This window comes from Dasypus novemcinctus, chromosome 3, assembly GCF_030445035.2.
Source record: "Dasypus novemcinctus isolate mDasNov1 chromosome 3, mDasNov1.1.hap2, whole genome shotgun sequence".
NCBI lineage: Eukaryota > Metazoa > Chordata > Mammalia > Cingulata > Dasypodidae > Dasypus > Dasypus novemcinctus.
In genome coordinates, this window is record NC_080675.1 from 92613857 (window position 1) to 92628381 (window position 14525).

The window sequence follows — 14525 nt, forward strand, 5'->3', positions numbered from 1 at the left end:
TGAAAGCCCTAGGGGTTCCTCTCATGCCCTTCCCCCCTTGTCATCTCCCCTCACCCCTCTTATTTCTTTCTCAGCAAAAAATGCATGATGAGGAGTGAAGGCACCTCAGGAACCTCGTTACTGCTCACCTGTAATAAAGATGAATGCCCGATCCTGCCCGAGTCCCTCTGTGCTTCCCGCCAACCATCCATCCTGGAGCAGGGGGACTGGTGGCCCAAGAATAGGGGGCCCCCAGCCCCAGAATCAGAGCTGCAGAAACCACATCTGCAGGGGGAACCGAGGCCCAGGGAAAGGAGGTGTCCTGTCTTAGGCAGACTTAGCCATGGACGCCCCTTGGGGTCCCCCCTTCTGCTCAATCCACCATGCAAGAGAGGAGGGGGGAGATACTTCAGAAGTAAAGAAAGCAAAGGCACCAGAAGGGTGAGCCAACTGTAGGTGCTGGGAGGCAGAATTTTGGTGACGAAGCTGAAGCCAGCACCCTCCGCCTATGCCATCCCTGAGGCTGCAGGCTTAAATGTGTACTCCCTCCAAAGTGAATTTCCCACTGATGTCAGGAGAGCCTCAGAGCCAGCTGGGGAAGGAGGTGCAGGGATAGGGGGTGGGCCAGGAACTGACCTGTGAGTCCCCCTCCCTGTCATCCCAGGCTCTGGGGGTCACTGCTTCCCCAAAGGGCACCCTGAGGCTCTGGCTATAGATGACTAAGCCCGAACCCATGCATGGCGTGGTCCAAACCCGGGCTTCACAGGAAGTGATTTGGCCTTCACACAGGCAGAAACAAGCCCAGGTGCACGTGCAGTCCACAGCCACAGAGGCACTTCCTCTCACTCCAAGCTCCTGGCAGGTGCAGTCTGACCCAGGTCACGAAGCTGCTCAGTGGACAGGGCTGGTCCGGAACCCATTCTGCCCAGGCAGTTCCCACCCCTGGGCTGGGCCCTAAGGCCAGGCTCTCCAGCCTTCCTTGTCGTCCCTTCACCCTGACCCCCTAGCCAGGCCTTTCCTAGCCTGCCTCAGAGCCCTTGCCCACGCCCACCTCCCAGGGCAGTCAACTGGTCTTGAGAACGGGATGTACAGGAAGGCCTGAGATCTGTGAGCAGAGACCAGAAAATCAAGGCCCACTGCTTCTCGCCCTGGAGAGGCTGCTGGCCCTGGTCAGGAGTCAGGACGTGAGTATAGGAGAGCAGGGAGCGGGAGGGAGGAAAAGTCAGAGCAAGGGAGGAGCGCTTTTCACCAGGTAGCAGAGCACCAGCGCAGCGTTCCAGGGCTCAGGCAGGGTTTGGAGGCTGGAGCTGTGCCTGGAAGGAGCACCAAGGAAGATGAAGGAAGGGTCTTTCAGGGCAGAAACAAGCAAGGATCAGAGAGAAGGAAGGACAAGTCAGCTTGGATGGACGCACTGAGCTAGACTGTGCTGGGCTGTGCGGGGCTGGGCAGGGCTGTCTGGCGGCACTGTCTATCTTCGGCCACAGCAGGGCCTGCCCTGGACTCTCTCTGAACCCAGCTCTCCCCTGGCTTCATCCTGGGGAACCACTATTGCCCTTTACCAGTCGCTCTCCTTGTCTGGCCTGTGTGCTCTCAAAGACAAGCCTGGCTGTCACCTCTGAATCTCCGGTGCCCAGTACATGTCTATACACAGGAGATGCTCAGGAAATATTTGCTGAAAAGCTAGCAGGCTGGGAAGGTGAGTCTGCTGGTGGAGGGAGGTAGGGGCCGGGGGATTTTTTTTCTGAGCTACAGTGGGGACTCAGTACAATATCCAGAACACGTGTTAGGGGCAGGGGAGCTAGGTGACAAATTTAAAAATCACTTGCCCTGATGGGACCTCAGTTATCTCTTATGTAGAATGAGGGCATTGGACCAGATGCTGTCTAAGAGCTCTTCCAGAACCAACATTTGGGGAATCTGCCCTCATCTAACCTCACAGACTGACCCCTCATCTGTAGCCTACCAGCCGCGTTCTTCACACACCACGAGGGGGAGCTCTACACACACTGTCTCCTCAGCCCACTAACAAACCTGTGTGCACAGGTAGGGCAGGCGGGCACTGGCATCAGGAAGGCTTGTGCCTTCCTAGACACAGAAGTCCAGGTGCCCAGCCACCAGGCACACCACAAAGTGGCCTTGCCCACGGAGACCCGTGGCGGAGAAGTTTTGTCTTGGACAATGTCTCCCGCATCTTCATTCTATCCCCCACCACCTCATGGCCCAGACCGCGTCCCAGAGAGGGACTGTGACCTGCTGCTGGCACCATTTCCATGAATATAGCTTGACATTCCAGATAGGCCTCATATCTGGGAAAGACAAAGACTAGCCAGCAGGATTTGAATCTTTTAATTTGGGAAGAACCTGGGGCTCAGCTTTCTCCCCTCCATCCTCCATGAAACCCTCCTACCCCCACCCCGGCTGGAGCTTCGTCAGGAGCCAGATCCTAGAGGGCCAGGCCGCACCGACGAGTCCTGGGGCCTTCTCAGGCCAGGCTTCATCTCTGAAGGCCTGGGGTGGGGCGTGGGGATGGTAGGCAGGGGGTCTAGTGAAGCCAAAGGAGATGTGTCTGGGCTCCACTGTCCCCTTTGTCTGGGTGGGCCTGGGGAGCCGGGGAACCCCAGGGGTCACTGCTGGTCTCCTGTGAAGATGGAGCCGGGCAGGGGAGGGAGAGTCAGGACGGGGTAGATGGGACTGGGGTGGGGGTGGGGTGGGGTGGGCGTTTCCTCTCCCAGAGCACTGACACTCACCCTGGGTGGCCCTGGGCCCCAGCTCTGTCTGGTAGATCTTGAAGGCATCATAAGCAAAAACGGAAACCAGGATGATGCCAAAAACCTGTGGGGTCGGAGCAGGGATGGCACACCAAGGCCGGCAGATTTGGGAAGAGGGAGGTGGGTGGTAGGGAACACGGTGTGAGCCACAACCCTGGATACTGACTTTGGCTCGGGGCTTGGGGAGGGGAGGCACAGAAAGTGTATAGCCAACAGCCAGGGGTCCTGGGGGCTGGAGAGCCCTACAGGACTGGACTCACAAAAGCAGCAATGGCAGCTCCATCCCGGGAGGTCACAGCAGCAAAGGAGACCACCAGGAAGATGACGATGGCGCTGACACAGCGGAGGAAGTCCTGGGGGGGGGGGGAATCACGGGCACAGGGTCAAAGTGAAGGTCAGCGGGCTGGGGCACCCACCCTGAGGTTTTTCCAGGCTTGTCAGCAGGTTTACAAGGGGCTACCCCTGCACACACAAAACAAGGCACTTTCCAGATAAAGCACACACCGCTACACAGGGAATGTATGCTATGAATGAATCCAGAGCTACCCAGGACAAGAAGCCAGGGGTCTGGGTGGGAGGTGCCGCTGATCTGGCCCAGTGGCTGGAGCCCAGGGACAATCGCTGTTGCCCCCAGCCAGGACTTGTAAGTGGGCAGGACTGACATAGCACTGGGGCTGGACCGTTGGTGAGTGGGAGAGCAGATAAGGGATGTGCGAGCTCCTTGTGGTTGGCAACCCTTGTAATCGTGAGATCAGCATGGTTTTTGAGTTAGAGGCGCAGCAGCATCAGGCAAAGAAAAGCTGGGATGTGGGAGCAGGGCCCCACCTTCACCAGGCCCAGGAAAAGGAGGGAGCCTGGGAGAGGAAAGGAAACCTCAGCGTTCAGAGAAGGAAGGAACCAGGACGGGGTGGGAGAGGCAGGTTCCTCACCAGACAGGGCCAGTTGAGCCGATCGAAGCGCCGGTAGTACTGGGTGGCGTAGAGGAAGAGGAAGGCGAGTGTGATGAAGAACTCAAGCAGGGCCGCGGCCATGTAGGCAGAGATGGAGGCCGTGAAGCAGATAAAGATGATGAAGGTCAGGGCCTGCAGGACCAAACGTGGAACTGGCCAGGAAGGAGACACAAGCCCACAGGCTGGGAGCCCCCGCAGGCTGGGAGCCCCCGCAGGCTAGCGCTCACCACCCGTCCTTGGAGAGGAGAAGCAAGAACTCCAGCAAATGTCCCCACCCCATCCTACCTCCTTCCCAGTGGCAGGATCCACCATTCCAGGGCACCCGCCCATGGAGGGCAGTCTCTAGCCTCCCACTGCCAGGCCAGGCTACTCCCTGCCCAAGGATTTCAGCAGCCCTAGCAGTCAGCAGAACGGCCAAGTGCGCAATGCTGGGAGGCACCATTCAGATGGTAACTCACAAGCGCTGGGCCCAGCGCAGCCCTGGGTCCCAGGAGGCATCCCCTGCCCCATAATAGTTTGCCCACTCCAGATGCCTAAAATTCCTCCAAGAAGGACCAGACAGAGCCTTTGATCCTGCCAAGGGGAAAGGCTTAGTGGACTCATCACTAAGAGTCTTCAGCTCTGGGAATACAGGATGGCATATGTGCAGAGAACTTAAGTTTACACTAAGATCTTGCTTAGTGACCAGGAGAAGATCCTTTCCTGAAAAGTTTTCATGAGAAGTAGACAACAGATAAAGTGGGGCTGCAGGAAATCTGCCCTTTTTGATAGCTGGAGTTCTTGGACATGCCAAGAAGTGGCCATCTTAGAGCCCAGGGAAAGACAGGCCAGCAGTCCAGATCCCTGTCCCATCCCTGGGTCTCACATCCCCTCAATGTCCCAGAATTAGTCTAACTTCAGTCTCTCCTGCTGCAACTGCCTCCAGATGGGGAGGGGGCCAGAAGGCAGGGCTGGGGAGGGGGAAGGGGGGAGGGGGTGTTCAGAAAGCTGGGAAGGAAAGCTGTTGGGGACGAGCCTGGGAGAGGCTCCGGCACAGGGCTGGGCCAGGCAGCCAGGGATGGGAGAGAGGGAGCACTGGGCTGGGGAGGCGGCTGTTACCAGCTCAGTTTCCAGCAGGATGCCTCTGAGGGAAGAGAGGAAGGTCTTGTCCACGGCGAAGCCCTGGAGCCCTGCAGCTGCCCCCTCTTCAGGGGGCCGGTCCTGGTGGTCCCGAGCACTGAACATCTCCGTGGGGCCCTCCCCGGGCACGGCACCCCTTCACCAGCAGCGACAGGGAAGCAGAAGCCAGGCAGGTTGGGGCAGCAGACAGGAGCGAGAAGGCACTGTGAGGAGCCTGGAAGAGAAGCCAAGAGGCCGCTCCTCAGGGGCCCCAGGAAGAGGCGGCAGCCTAGGGAGGCTCGTCGGGTGGGTTCCCCCCAGTCGCCCGGAGTGCCTCCCCCACCCCCACTGGTGCCTGCACCGGCCCCCTGGGAGGCACAGTGGGCGTAGGGGGCCGGGTGGGCGGGGGAGAAGCTAAGCCCTCCCCTTACTCACAGCGGCTCAACCTGGAGAAGGGGAGAAGGGGAGAAGGGGGGAGGGGGGAGGGGGAGGGTGCGGGAGAGGAGGAGGTGGGCAGACAAACCCGGAGGAGCAGGTGAGCCGAGAAACAGGGCGCGACCCGGAGCCCTTCAAGGACCCAAGCCTGGAGAAGTTTGTGGCCCCCTTTCCTCTTCCTTGGCCCCCCCTTTCTCCCCTTTCCTTTTAGGGAGGATGGGAGCTGGAGCCCGGCCCAGGCAGCACCCTCCCTTGGACCGAGCTGTAGCAGCCAGGACCAGAGGACAAAGGCGGATTGTTGGGGGGACAAGGGGATGCTGTGTGCCTGCCGCAGTGCCTCAATGGACCTCTGTGTCTCCAGCAAGCCGGGAGGGCAGCCTGACCCCCACCCTGGCGTTCAGGAGTGGGCCAGGGAAGCAGAGGGCCAGGGCTGGGAGGGCACAGCGGAAGGCGGGGGGAGGGGGGGGGGGCGCGGAGGGGGCTGGCTAGGTGAGGGCTGGGGAGGGACCAAGCTGGGGGGCCACAAGGTGTTCAGGTATCAGGGATGCAAAGACAAATTAGGCCACTTTTAAAAACAGATTATTTATTTGGAGAAGTCTCTCCGTGCCCATTAACAACCTCCTCCTCAGAATCATCCGGGTCAAAAGATTAGTAACTGTGCTGCGATGTGTGCAAAGGGGACGCTCACTGAGTGTTTGAGGAATGAATGAGCGAATGAACATACGAACGAGTGAACAGTAATGGGGGAGGCTCCCCAATGGCGGAGGGGAAACGTCAAGAAAGTGCGGGTGCTGCACGGAGGCAGGTGGGGTGGAGAGCAGACAGGAGTGGTAGCCTCGGGGCGCTGAGCTTTGAAGACCTTTCCCCACACCAGCTTTCAGCGGCCAGGGCAGCAGCCACTCCCTCACTTCACCCACTCCAAAGAGTGCGGGTGCCCCGGCCCCCAAACCCCCATCCTGTCCCAGGATCCTGCTGCTCCAGGTGGTGCTCTGGAGGAGCCAAGCATTCGGACAACCTGGCCCACCGCGTCGGTCGGGCTGTGCGGCCCTCGGCTTGCCCAGCCCCAGTGTTCCCGACACGGGACCAGCCACAGGCAGGCCGGGCTAGGCCATTACACGTGGCCGCACACACACGCAAGCCAAGGAGACGCGGTAGAGCCTGCGCTCCAGGCAGTAACCAATGGGGGCACCCTGGTCGCTGGCACACTGCCGCCGGTAGAAGACAGTCTGGTTGTGGTAGAGCAGCTCCGAGTTGCCCAGGGGGTCCATGTCCGAGCCCGTCTGCAGGCTGACGCAGTGTGGACACAGGCAACGGGCGTGGTACAGGTCCTGAGGGAGCCGGTTCAAGTCCCTGTCCAACCTGTGGGGATGGCACGCATCAGGCCCTGAGAAAAGGCTTCGGGTGGGCCAGGAGCAGTAAGGGGCCCGCCTAGCGGTGCGAAGTTAGAGGAAGGAAATGGTGTGGTGGGTGGCCTGGCCTCTAGCCCTAGCTCTGGTGCCAACCTGCTGTGTGACTTTGAGCCAGTCACCCTCCTCCTCTCTGGGACTCCCCTGGTTGTAAATGAGAATGGTTTTCCAACTGGGCCAGGACTTTAGGGAGGCAGGAGAAGGCAAGCGGGCTCTGCCCCATCTGACATATACACTGAGCTTTAGCGTGAGATTTCTTTTTGTAATTGCTATTACATTTGTATGTGTTTGTTTAATTATAATAGTAAAAACTGCTCTTAAATCCAAGTGTAAAAGAATATAAAGTGAAGACTGTCTCTTTCTCCACCAGTGTTGCTCCCCAGAGGAAGACACTCTTAGCATGTCTTGCACAGCCTTCTAGACTCTGCCCATGCATATATTATAAGTACATGTAAGGGTGCATGGCAAGGTTATTTACTTATTTTAATTAAGGATGAATTTACTTATCTAGCCAAAATTTTTTTTAAAAAGACGACTTGTAAATTACTGGAAAGCTGGATGCTCCAAAAGCCCAGGACTCCAGCATCCCAGCAGAAAACAGCCCCTGAACTGTGGGACCATTCCCCACACAGACAAGCCCTGGCAAACTGCTGCTCCGCTAGCACTGCATTTCCCGAAGTGGATTCCCTAATGAGTACTCCACAAGAAAACGGTTCCAAGTGAGCCTGGAGAACACTGGATTAAACAGTTTCTTTTCTGTGGACTTCCTGAAGCTCTTAATGTACTGTGGGCTAGAGCGGCCTTTCCTGAACTTATTTGAAATTGTCATCTTTTTTCTCAGGAGCTGCTGGTGGGACTAGCATTGTACAGAATACCTTTTGGGAAAGGCCAGTCTAGTGGTTAGCAGGAGTTTACAGCCTTCCAGTAAGGCATCTGGAATCTAGCTGAGACAGCCATCTGGCACCCGGGCTCCACTAAGAGATTCCCTTCCTTTGCATTTGGGCCAGAACCCGGCTAGCCTTCTGAGCCTTCTCCAGAACATAATGACCTAAAGCCTCCACCCTGGATCTAATTCCAACAAAAGCTGACCCCCACCCCCCACCCCACACACACACACTGAACATCTCCATTCACCTTCAAAGCCAAGTCTAAGCCAGAAGTAGACTTACAGGGAGTGGGAACACAGATACCTGAAGAAGACACAAAACAGAAGATAAATGTTTGGGATCCTAATTTTTTTTTTTTAAGGTACCAGTGCCGGAGTTTGAACCTGGGACCTCATGCATGGGAAGCTGGTGCTCAACCACTGAGCCATATTGGCTCCCCTGAGTTGGTGTTTTTATTCATTTGCTTGTTGTTTGTGTAAAAACAGAAAGTCATTTTTTAGGAGGCACCGGGAACCGAACCAAGACCTCCTATGTGGGAAGCAGGCGCTCAACTGCTTGAGCCACACCTGCTCCACCCTAATTTTTAATATTTTACTTCATTGTCCCTATTTCAGTGCTTCCTAATGTTTTTCACATCATAGCATAAATAGAAAATGATAATAGTTGTGCAGCACACTGAGTGGAAAAATAAAACCACTCATGATCAACGATAACCAGCCTGGGGCCCCAGCTATCCAGCTGACCCCAAGGGCTGAGGATTTCAATATCTTAGTATGCTTGTAATCCTCTTCCCTCTCTCCTCCCCCATGGCTCAGAGCTTTTGGTACTGGGATACTCTGTGCCTGTATCATACCGTTATTCCCTAATACATTAGTTATAAAAACGTGCCCACTATAGGGATAAGAAAAGGAGAGAATCAGCTTTCCCTGGACTAAGTACAGACTTTGTCATTTGAGCTGCACATTAGCCTATAGGGTATTATCCCCATTACACAGATGGAAAAAAAACTGAGCTTTGAAACCTTGAGTAATTGGCCCAAGGTCACCCAATAAGGGTCAGAGAAAGGTTTCTAATCCAGGCCATGTTGAACTCCTGAAACGAGGTAGGCTTTCTGACATTAAAAGGGGAGAAGGTGGGCTGGACTTGGGTGGAACTCCCTGCCCTGTCACACACACCCTGGCAGGCACACTCATTAGAAGTGGGAGACAGCACACTCACTCGTATCTCCAGGGGGAGATGGCCCTGCTGTGGAGAGGTCCGTCCTCAGTGGCCCGGCAGGACTCTGGGTGGTGGGTGAGGTGGTGGGTGACACTAGTAGCCTCCGGGGAAGACGGCACAGTGTTCCACTTGAGCCACTCGCCAGAGGGGTCCTGCCCTTTGCTGGAGCAGCAGCTGGGCTGACGGCTGTAGGTCCCCATGACCATCACCAGAAAGGCAACCACCTGTAAAAAGGCCAGGGAGAGAGCTGCTCTCACCTCATTTGGGACCCTCCCACCCGAGCCACTCCCCCAGCTGTCCCCCGACCCCCCCAAAATCCTGGTTTGAAGCTTCTTTTGGCCCGCAGTCCCAAACCAGGGTGCCCGACCTGCCTCCACCCTCAGCGGCATCTCTGCTGCTTTCCTGCCCAGTCCCGAGCTCTGTCAGCCCTCAGCACTCTCACCTGGTACATGCTGGATGCAGTTCACTCTGCCTCCAGGTCCTGCACTGCCGGGCAAGGCCTGGTGGAAGCAGACTGGCTAGGGCATTTAATAGTCTTGTTTTGAGCAAACCTGTTTTGTTTATTCAAATTTATTTCCACTACCTTTTGGAGGGAGTGACTAGAGATTAAAAAACTTGAAATTGTTTCCAAAAGCTGCTGAAAACACTATACTAACGGAAGTTGTGATGATCATTAAATAGCCTGGTAACCTAGTGAGTAAACTTTGCTTTTGTTCCCTGACCCCCTTCTTCATTTTCTAGGACCCCCCATCATCTAGGACCTCTCCCCCATTGTCCATTATCCCCTCCAACTTTCCCTCACCCTCTTCAGTGGCCACCCCTATTCCCAGGCTTTCCCTGGCCCCCTCCCCTGGGACAGAGATACTGGCCTAACCCCAAAGGATTGCCAGGAAGTCCCTGACTACATTAGTTTGTCAGCTGAATGTGCAGGAACTGATGGAAGCAGTGGTGACTGTTCCCATTGCACCAATGAGAGGGTAACGCAAGGAGGAGGACGAGCGCAGTGACAGCACCACCTAAAGATCCAATAAGAGGCCCAGCTCCAGGGACCTGCCTGTCCCCATTCCCACTCACAGGACTTTGGGAAGGACTATGACAGGGATAGCTGTTGTTCTCAAGCCACAGAGCGAGCCCACCCAGTCTTAGCCTCCACAGCTCCACCAGCCACTGTGGGCCAGGAGGCAGTATATGTGCTCTGGGAAGGCTCAAAGCTTGGCCTGACTCTAAAGACACAGAGTCCTAGAGTCGGCTCAGAATGGGGGGCACTATTCTGAGAGTGGCCAGAGCCTACTTCCTTGCAGGCCTATTTTCTCCAAGGGCCCCCCTTTACCCCCCACACCCACGACCTCCCCCCACCCCAACATACTCATATACAGACATTGTCCTAGAATGATGTCTTCTGATTTGCATGTGCTTTCCCTTAGAAAATACTCATCCGGTAACCAAGGACTCAGAAAATAAACATAAAGAACCAACGAGGGATAACTTAACTGCTGAGTGAAAGGGGAATCCTATCAAATGCTTCAGGGTGAAGCAGCCCCAAAGCAGAGGAGTGATGAGGTCAGGGGGCATTCTGGAGAATTGGGGGAAGCTTCTTGGGGATCTGGAACTGGGGGGTGGGGGGACTCTTAGGCGAAACAGGTGGTGGTGGCTGAGAAGGCAGGGGCACTTAAGAAAAGCAATGAGGCGAGGAACAGCATCAGCTGTTCCCCTTGCCCCACCCTCTGCCGCTGTGCTCCCAGACATCCTCTCCCTTCCCTGCACTGCTGGCCTCAGCTCCTGGGCACTCTCATATGCCGGGAGTGCTAAGCCCGTAAATGCATCATCTCATTTAATCCTTATCATAAAGCCATGAGATGGAAACTGTTATCCCCATATCACAGATGAGGAAACTGAGACCCAAAGAAATTCAGTAACCTACCCAAGGTTAGGCAGAGGCAGGGGTGGTTTTCAGATCCAGCCCTAACCAATTCCAAATCCAAGCCCCTGGCTTGGAGGTGCCACACTGGGCTGCCCCATGGTTGGCTACAAATGGAAGGGGACCCCCCACAGTAAATGCTTTGCTACTTGCCTGAGCTTGAGTTAGGACAGGTCTCACCTGAACCTGCCTGAGACCACCAAGCATTCCTGCCCACTTAGGCATTCAGCCCTGGTTGCTGAGATTCCCTGCTCCAGCTTCCTTCTCCCCAGTGTCTAAGGCATGGTCCCCAGGGTGGCTTCTGGTGCTCCTGAGCAACCCCCACCCCCAGAACAGACTTTTAGGAGGCAGTGCTCTTTCAGAAGAGCAGGATTCCTGTGGGTCCCTTCTTCCCCAACCTGAACCAAACCAATCAGAACCCTGGGGCCAAGGGAGCAGAACTGGAGCCTGACCTTGACCCAGATCTCCCAATCTTGGCCCCCAGCCAGGAGGGGTTGCTCAAAGGGACTGGAAGTGATCCCAGCTACTTGTTTCACTTGCTGACAGGGCAAAAAGGACCCAGACTGGGTTGCTGGGGACATTGCCCTTGAGAAGAGCCTTCTGGAGTGCCCTGCACCTCTGTACCAGGCCCTCCTCTGAGGAAACCCCTGAAAGACAGAGGAAAGGCCCCTCCAAGCAGGGCTTGACCTGGCTTGACCTGAGAACCTGTGCTCTGGGCCACACATTCCCACCTCATCCTATTTGCTCAGCCTCTACTCTTATCTTGGTAGCAGCTTTGTTGGACTCCTGCCATGAGAAACATTTTCCACCTGGAGTGACTGGTTTTGGAATTCCTGAGTCACTTCAACTTCCAAGGAATCCTTGGGGGTGTAGGGAGATGGAGATGGCAGTGAGAAGAATGCTGCAGGTGGGTGCAAAGCAAAGTTTGCTAAGCATCTGACGTCCCAAGTGTACCCTCCCAATGTATCCCCAGCAGCCTATGCTTGACCTAACGGTCAGAGAGGGCTGGCTGGGATTCCCAGTTCCACCCTCATGGGAAGAGAGATTAGTGCCTATCAGGGAAGGTGTGATGGAATTTACCCCCCTCCCCTTGACCTGGAAAAGGCTCTTGGAAGCTGAGCTGCCCCTTCCCCAAGAAGACATTCAAGTCCTCCCCTGCTGCCTTGAAGTCCTGGCCCTGCCTCTGACCAGCCCTTGGCCTTTGGCCCTCTCTGGTCTTCCCTCCTCAGCTGTAGAAGATTTGGGGCGGGGTGACCTAAGGACCACAAAGGAGCCACCCAGCTGAGCTCATCTGGACCTCAGCTCCTAAAATAATGCTGAAAGCCACACGACTCAGCAGGGTCTACTGAGGTCTATCTGCACTCACCTTATGTAAGGCTGGGCACTAGTTATTAAAAGTGAAATGCTTCTGCACCTGCTAGTCTATAGATGATGCTCTGAGCCTCCTAGTACACCCCCTTGCCACCACCTCTGTGTGATGCAATAACTAAAAGGTGCACAACTGGCACAGTTTGCTCTTTGAATCTCATCTAATTGGTAGGTGATCATGGTACAGGTTGCTAAATATTTTTAATATCACCTTTGACAAAAAAGATGCTTAGGTTCAGGGACTTGCCTTCAAGGGGAACCCAGTTTGGCCTGGGAGACAACTCACAGAGAGTCAGAGTGAACAGGACAAAGAGCCTGCAACCCCCTCCCCCCAGCCCAGGGCTGTACTGCCCCAAGAAGGGCCCTGGGTTTATTCAGCTTTGCCCTATAGTTATGGCTGCACTTGTTCATTCAGCCATTCACCAAATACTTATTGAGCACCTTCTATGCACCAGGCACTATGCTAAATGCTAGGAATACAGAGGAGGAGAAACCCAATAGGGTCCCTGCTTCGTGAAGCTTATGTTTTAGGAGGAGATAGATGTCAAACAAGGAAACAAGGTAATTCCCAATAGTAACAAGAGCTATGGTCCCAAAGATGAAACAATTAGTGTGGAACATTTTGCATAGGGCCCAGAATCTAATAAATACATGCTTTCATTCATTAATATTGCAAATTGACATTATACTAGTTTATTTTAATTAATTGACTTTTTCTGAAAAATACGTAGAGATGCAACATATACGACAAGTCAAGGAGTTACTGTCTTTAAGTTGAAAAAGTATATGATGTCTTATAGGTTATCATTACTGCTCTTTTTGTTCCTGGGTTTGGGGACAGGGGTGGAGTTAGCCAGCATGTTGCTCACGACTTTTCAGTAACATCAACTATTTGTGCACTGCTGTATCTAGTGCCTGTAATAGTGACTAGCACAAGGAAGTGCTCAATAAATATTTGTAGGTTTAATGCTTAAGGTTTTTTATTTATTTTTTTTTATTTTTATTTTTTTTAAAGATTTATTTTTTATTTATTTAATTCCCCTCCCCTCCCCCGGTTGTCTGTTTTCTGTGTGTTTTTGCTGCGTCTTGTTTCTTTGTCTGCTTCTGTTGTCGTCAGCGGCACGGGAAGTGTGGGCGGCCCCATTCCTCGGCAGGCTGCTCCCTCCTTCGCGCTGGGCGGCTCTCCTTATGGGTGCACTCCTTGCGCGTGGGGCTCCCCTACGCGGGGGACACCCCTGTGTGGCACGGCACTCCTTGCGCGCATCAGCACTGCGCATGGGCCAGCTCCACACGGGTCAAGGAGGCCCGGGGCTTGAACCGCGGACCTCCCATGTGGTAGACGGACGCCCTAACCACTGGGCCAAAGTCCGTTTTCCCAAGGTTTTTTTTTTTTAAATAAACGTGATTCCTTCCTCAAATGACCTTGTGTTTGAATCCCAAGGATTACAGTTCTAATAGCAGTAATCTTTTCCCCCTGTGTAGCGGCACATTGCTCAGCTCTGAGAAGAGCTGCTAAAACTTCCTGCCCTGAAGGCTTGGATCCTGATTCTGACGATGCCTCAGAGATGTGCCATGCCAGAGTAGGTGCTGAGGAAGCTCTCCTGCATGATCAGGTCAAATCCAGCAGCAGTAAAGAACCCCCCACTGACTTCAGATTATGAGCTGCATTGACATGGACTTCACAAACGTACAGTATTTGAAGCACAAGCCAAATATGTCAATATTTGTGTGGAAGAAACTAATTATGTAATAGATAATGAAACTGAAGCTACGCTATGCCCTTAAGGAGATCTAGTTTAATTCAAGGTGATCTTTTATTTACCTGTACAAGAGTGTAAACTTTTTTGTGCTTTTATTTTTCAATTGTGAGAACCACTGATTGGTATGTTCAGCAAATTTATGTATACAAAGAAATGGATAAATCACTGGTATACAAGGGAAACTACCTTAGGAAAGAATGTTTACTGGATGTTTATTTTATTTTATTTTTTACTATAGAATGAGGAGCTGTTAATAAAGAATATATATTGGTCATTCTCACAACTACTATTTAAAGTCAACAACTTTTCACTCAATTTGATAGATTTTATGTTTGGCCACATCTTCATGCTCATATATGATTTCCAAAGACCTACAGTTCAATAAAAATTAAAAGGATATACTCCCTCTTTTTTTATATATTGGTTCATTTTAAAAATAATAAATTTGCCATAAAATGCATTATAACTGGGGGAAAAAAGAGCTATGAAGAAAATGAAATGGTGCTATGAGTCAAGGAGTTACTTTAGCGAGGGAGAGGGGACAACTTTAACTTGGAAAAACAAGGAAGGCCTTTCTGAGGATGCAGAATTTGACATGATGGTGGAAAGGGTCTGGGGGAAGAGTGTTCTAGGCAAAGGGAGCAGGACATGCAGTCCCAGAGGTGGAAAAGAGTAAGAACCAGAAAGGACGCTGTGGACAGAAAGCAAAAGGCAAGGGGGGAACCAGTGTAGCTTAAG

The 14525-nt window shown here is 53.5% G+C and overlaps 3 protein-coding genes across 9 annotated transcripts in view; 1 reads left to right on the forward strand and 2 right to left on the reverse strand.

Moving 5' to 3' along the window:
• LOC101427411 (myosin-6) overlaps positions 1–152 on the forward strand; it is a 24665-nt gene extending 24513 nt beyond the window's left edge. Inside the window, exon 37 of the mRNA XM_058293719.2 lies at positions 75–152. Within this exon, the coding sequence (XP_058149702.1) occupies positions 75–98 (24 nt within the window). The 3' untranslated portion in view covers positions 99–152. The remainder of the gene's footprint in view (positions 1–74) is intronic.
• Positions 1–5583, reverse strand: part of CMTM5 (CKLF like MARVEL transmembrane domain containing 5) — a 14889-nt gene extending 9306 nt beyond the window's left edge. For 5 of the 7 annotated variants that reach the window (XM_071214019.1, XM_071214017.1, XM_071214014.1 and 2 more), the window contains exons 1-5: positions 5319–5583; positions 4796–5030; positions 3677–3829; positions 3008–3100; positions 129–2811 (exon numbers count right to left, since the gene is read on the reverse strand). In XM_071214019.1, the coding sequence (XP_071070120.1) occupies positions 2383–2811; positions 3008–3100; positions 3677–3829; positions 4796–4921 (801 nt within the window). In that variant the 5' untranslated portion in view covers positions 4922–5030; positions 5319–5583 and the 3' untranslated portion in view covers positions 129–2382. The remainder of the gene's footprint in view (positions 1–128; positions 2812–3007; positions 3101–3676; positions 3830–4795; positions 5031–5318) is intronic. The other 2 variants (XM_058293717.2, XM_071214018.1) reach the window with 2 other exon arrangements.
• Positions 5584–6333: 750 nt separating this feature from the next.
• IL25 (interleukin 25) lies at positions 6334–9130 on the reverse strand. The gene is made up of 2 exons (XM_023583505.1): positions 8742–9130; positions 6334–6589 (listed from the first exon to the last, which is right to left on the reverse strand). The coding sequence occupies exons 1-2, from the start codon at positions 9128–9130 to the stop codon at positions 6334–6336; spliced, it is 645 nt and encodes a 214-aa protein (XP_023439273.1).
• Between the last annotated feature and the right edge of the window lie 5395 nt (positions 9131–14525).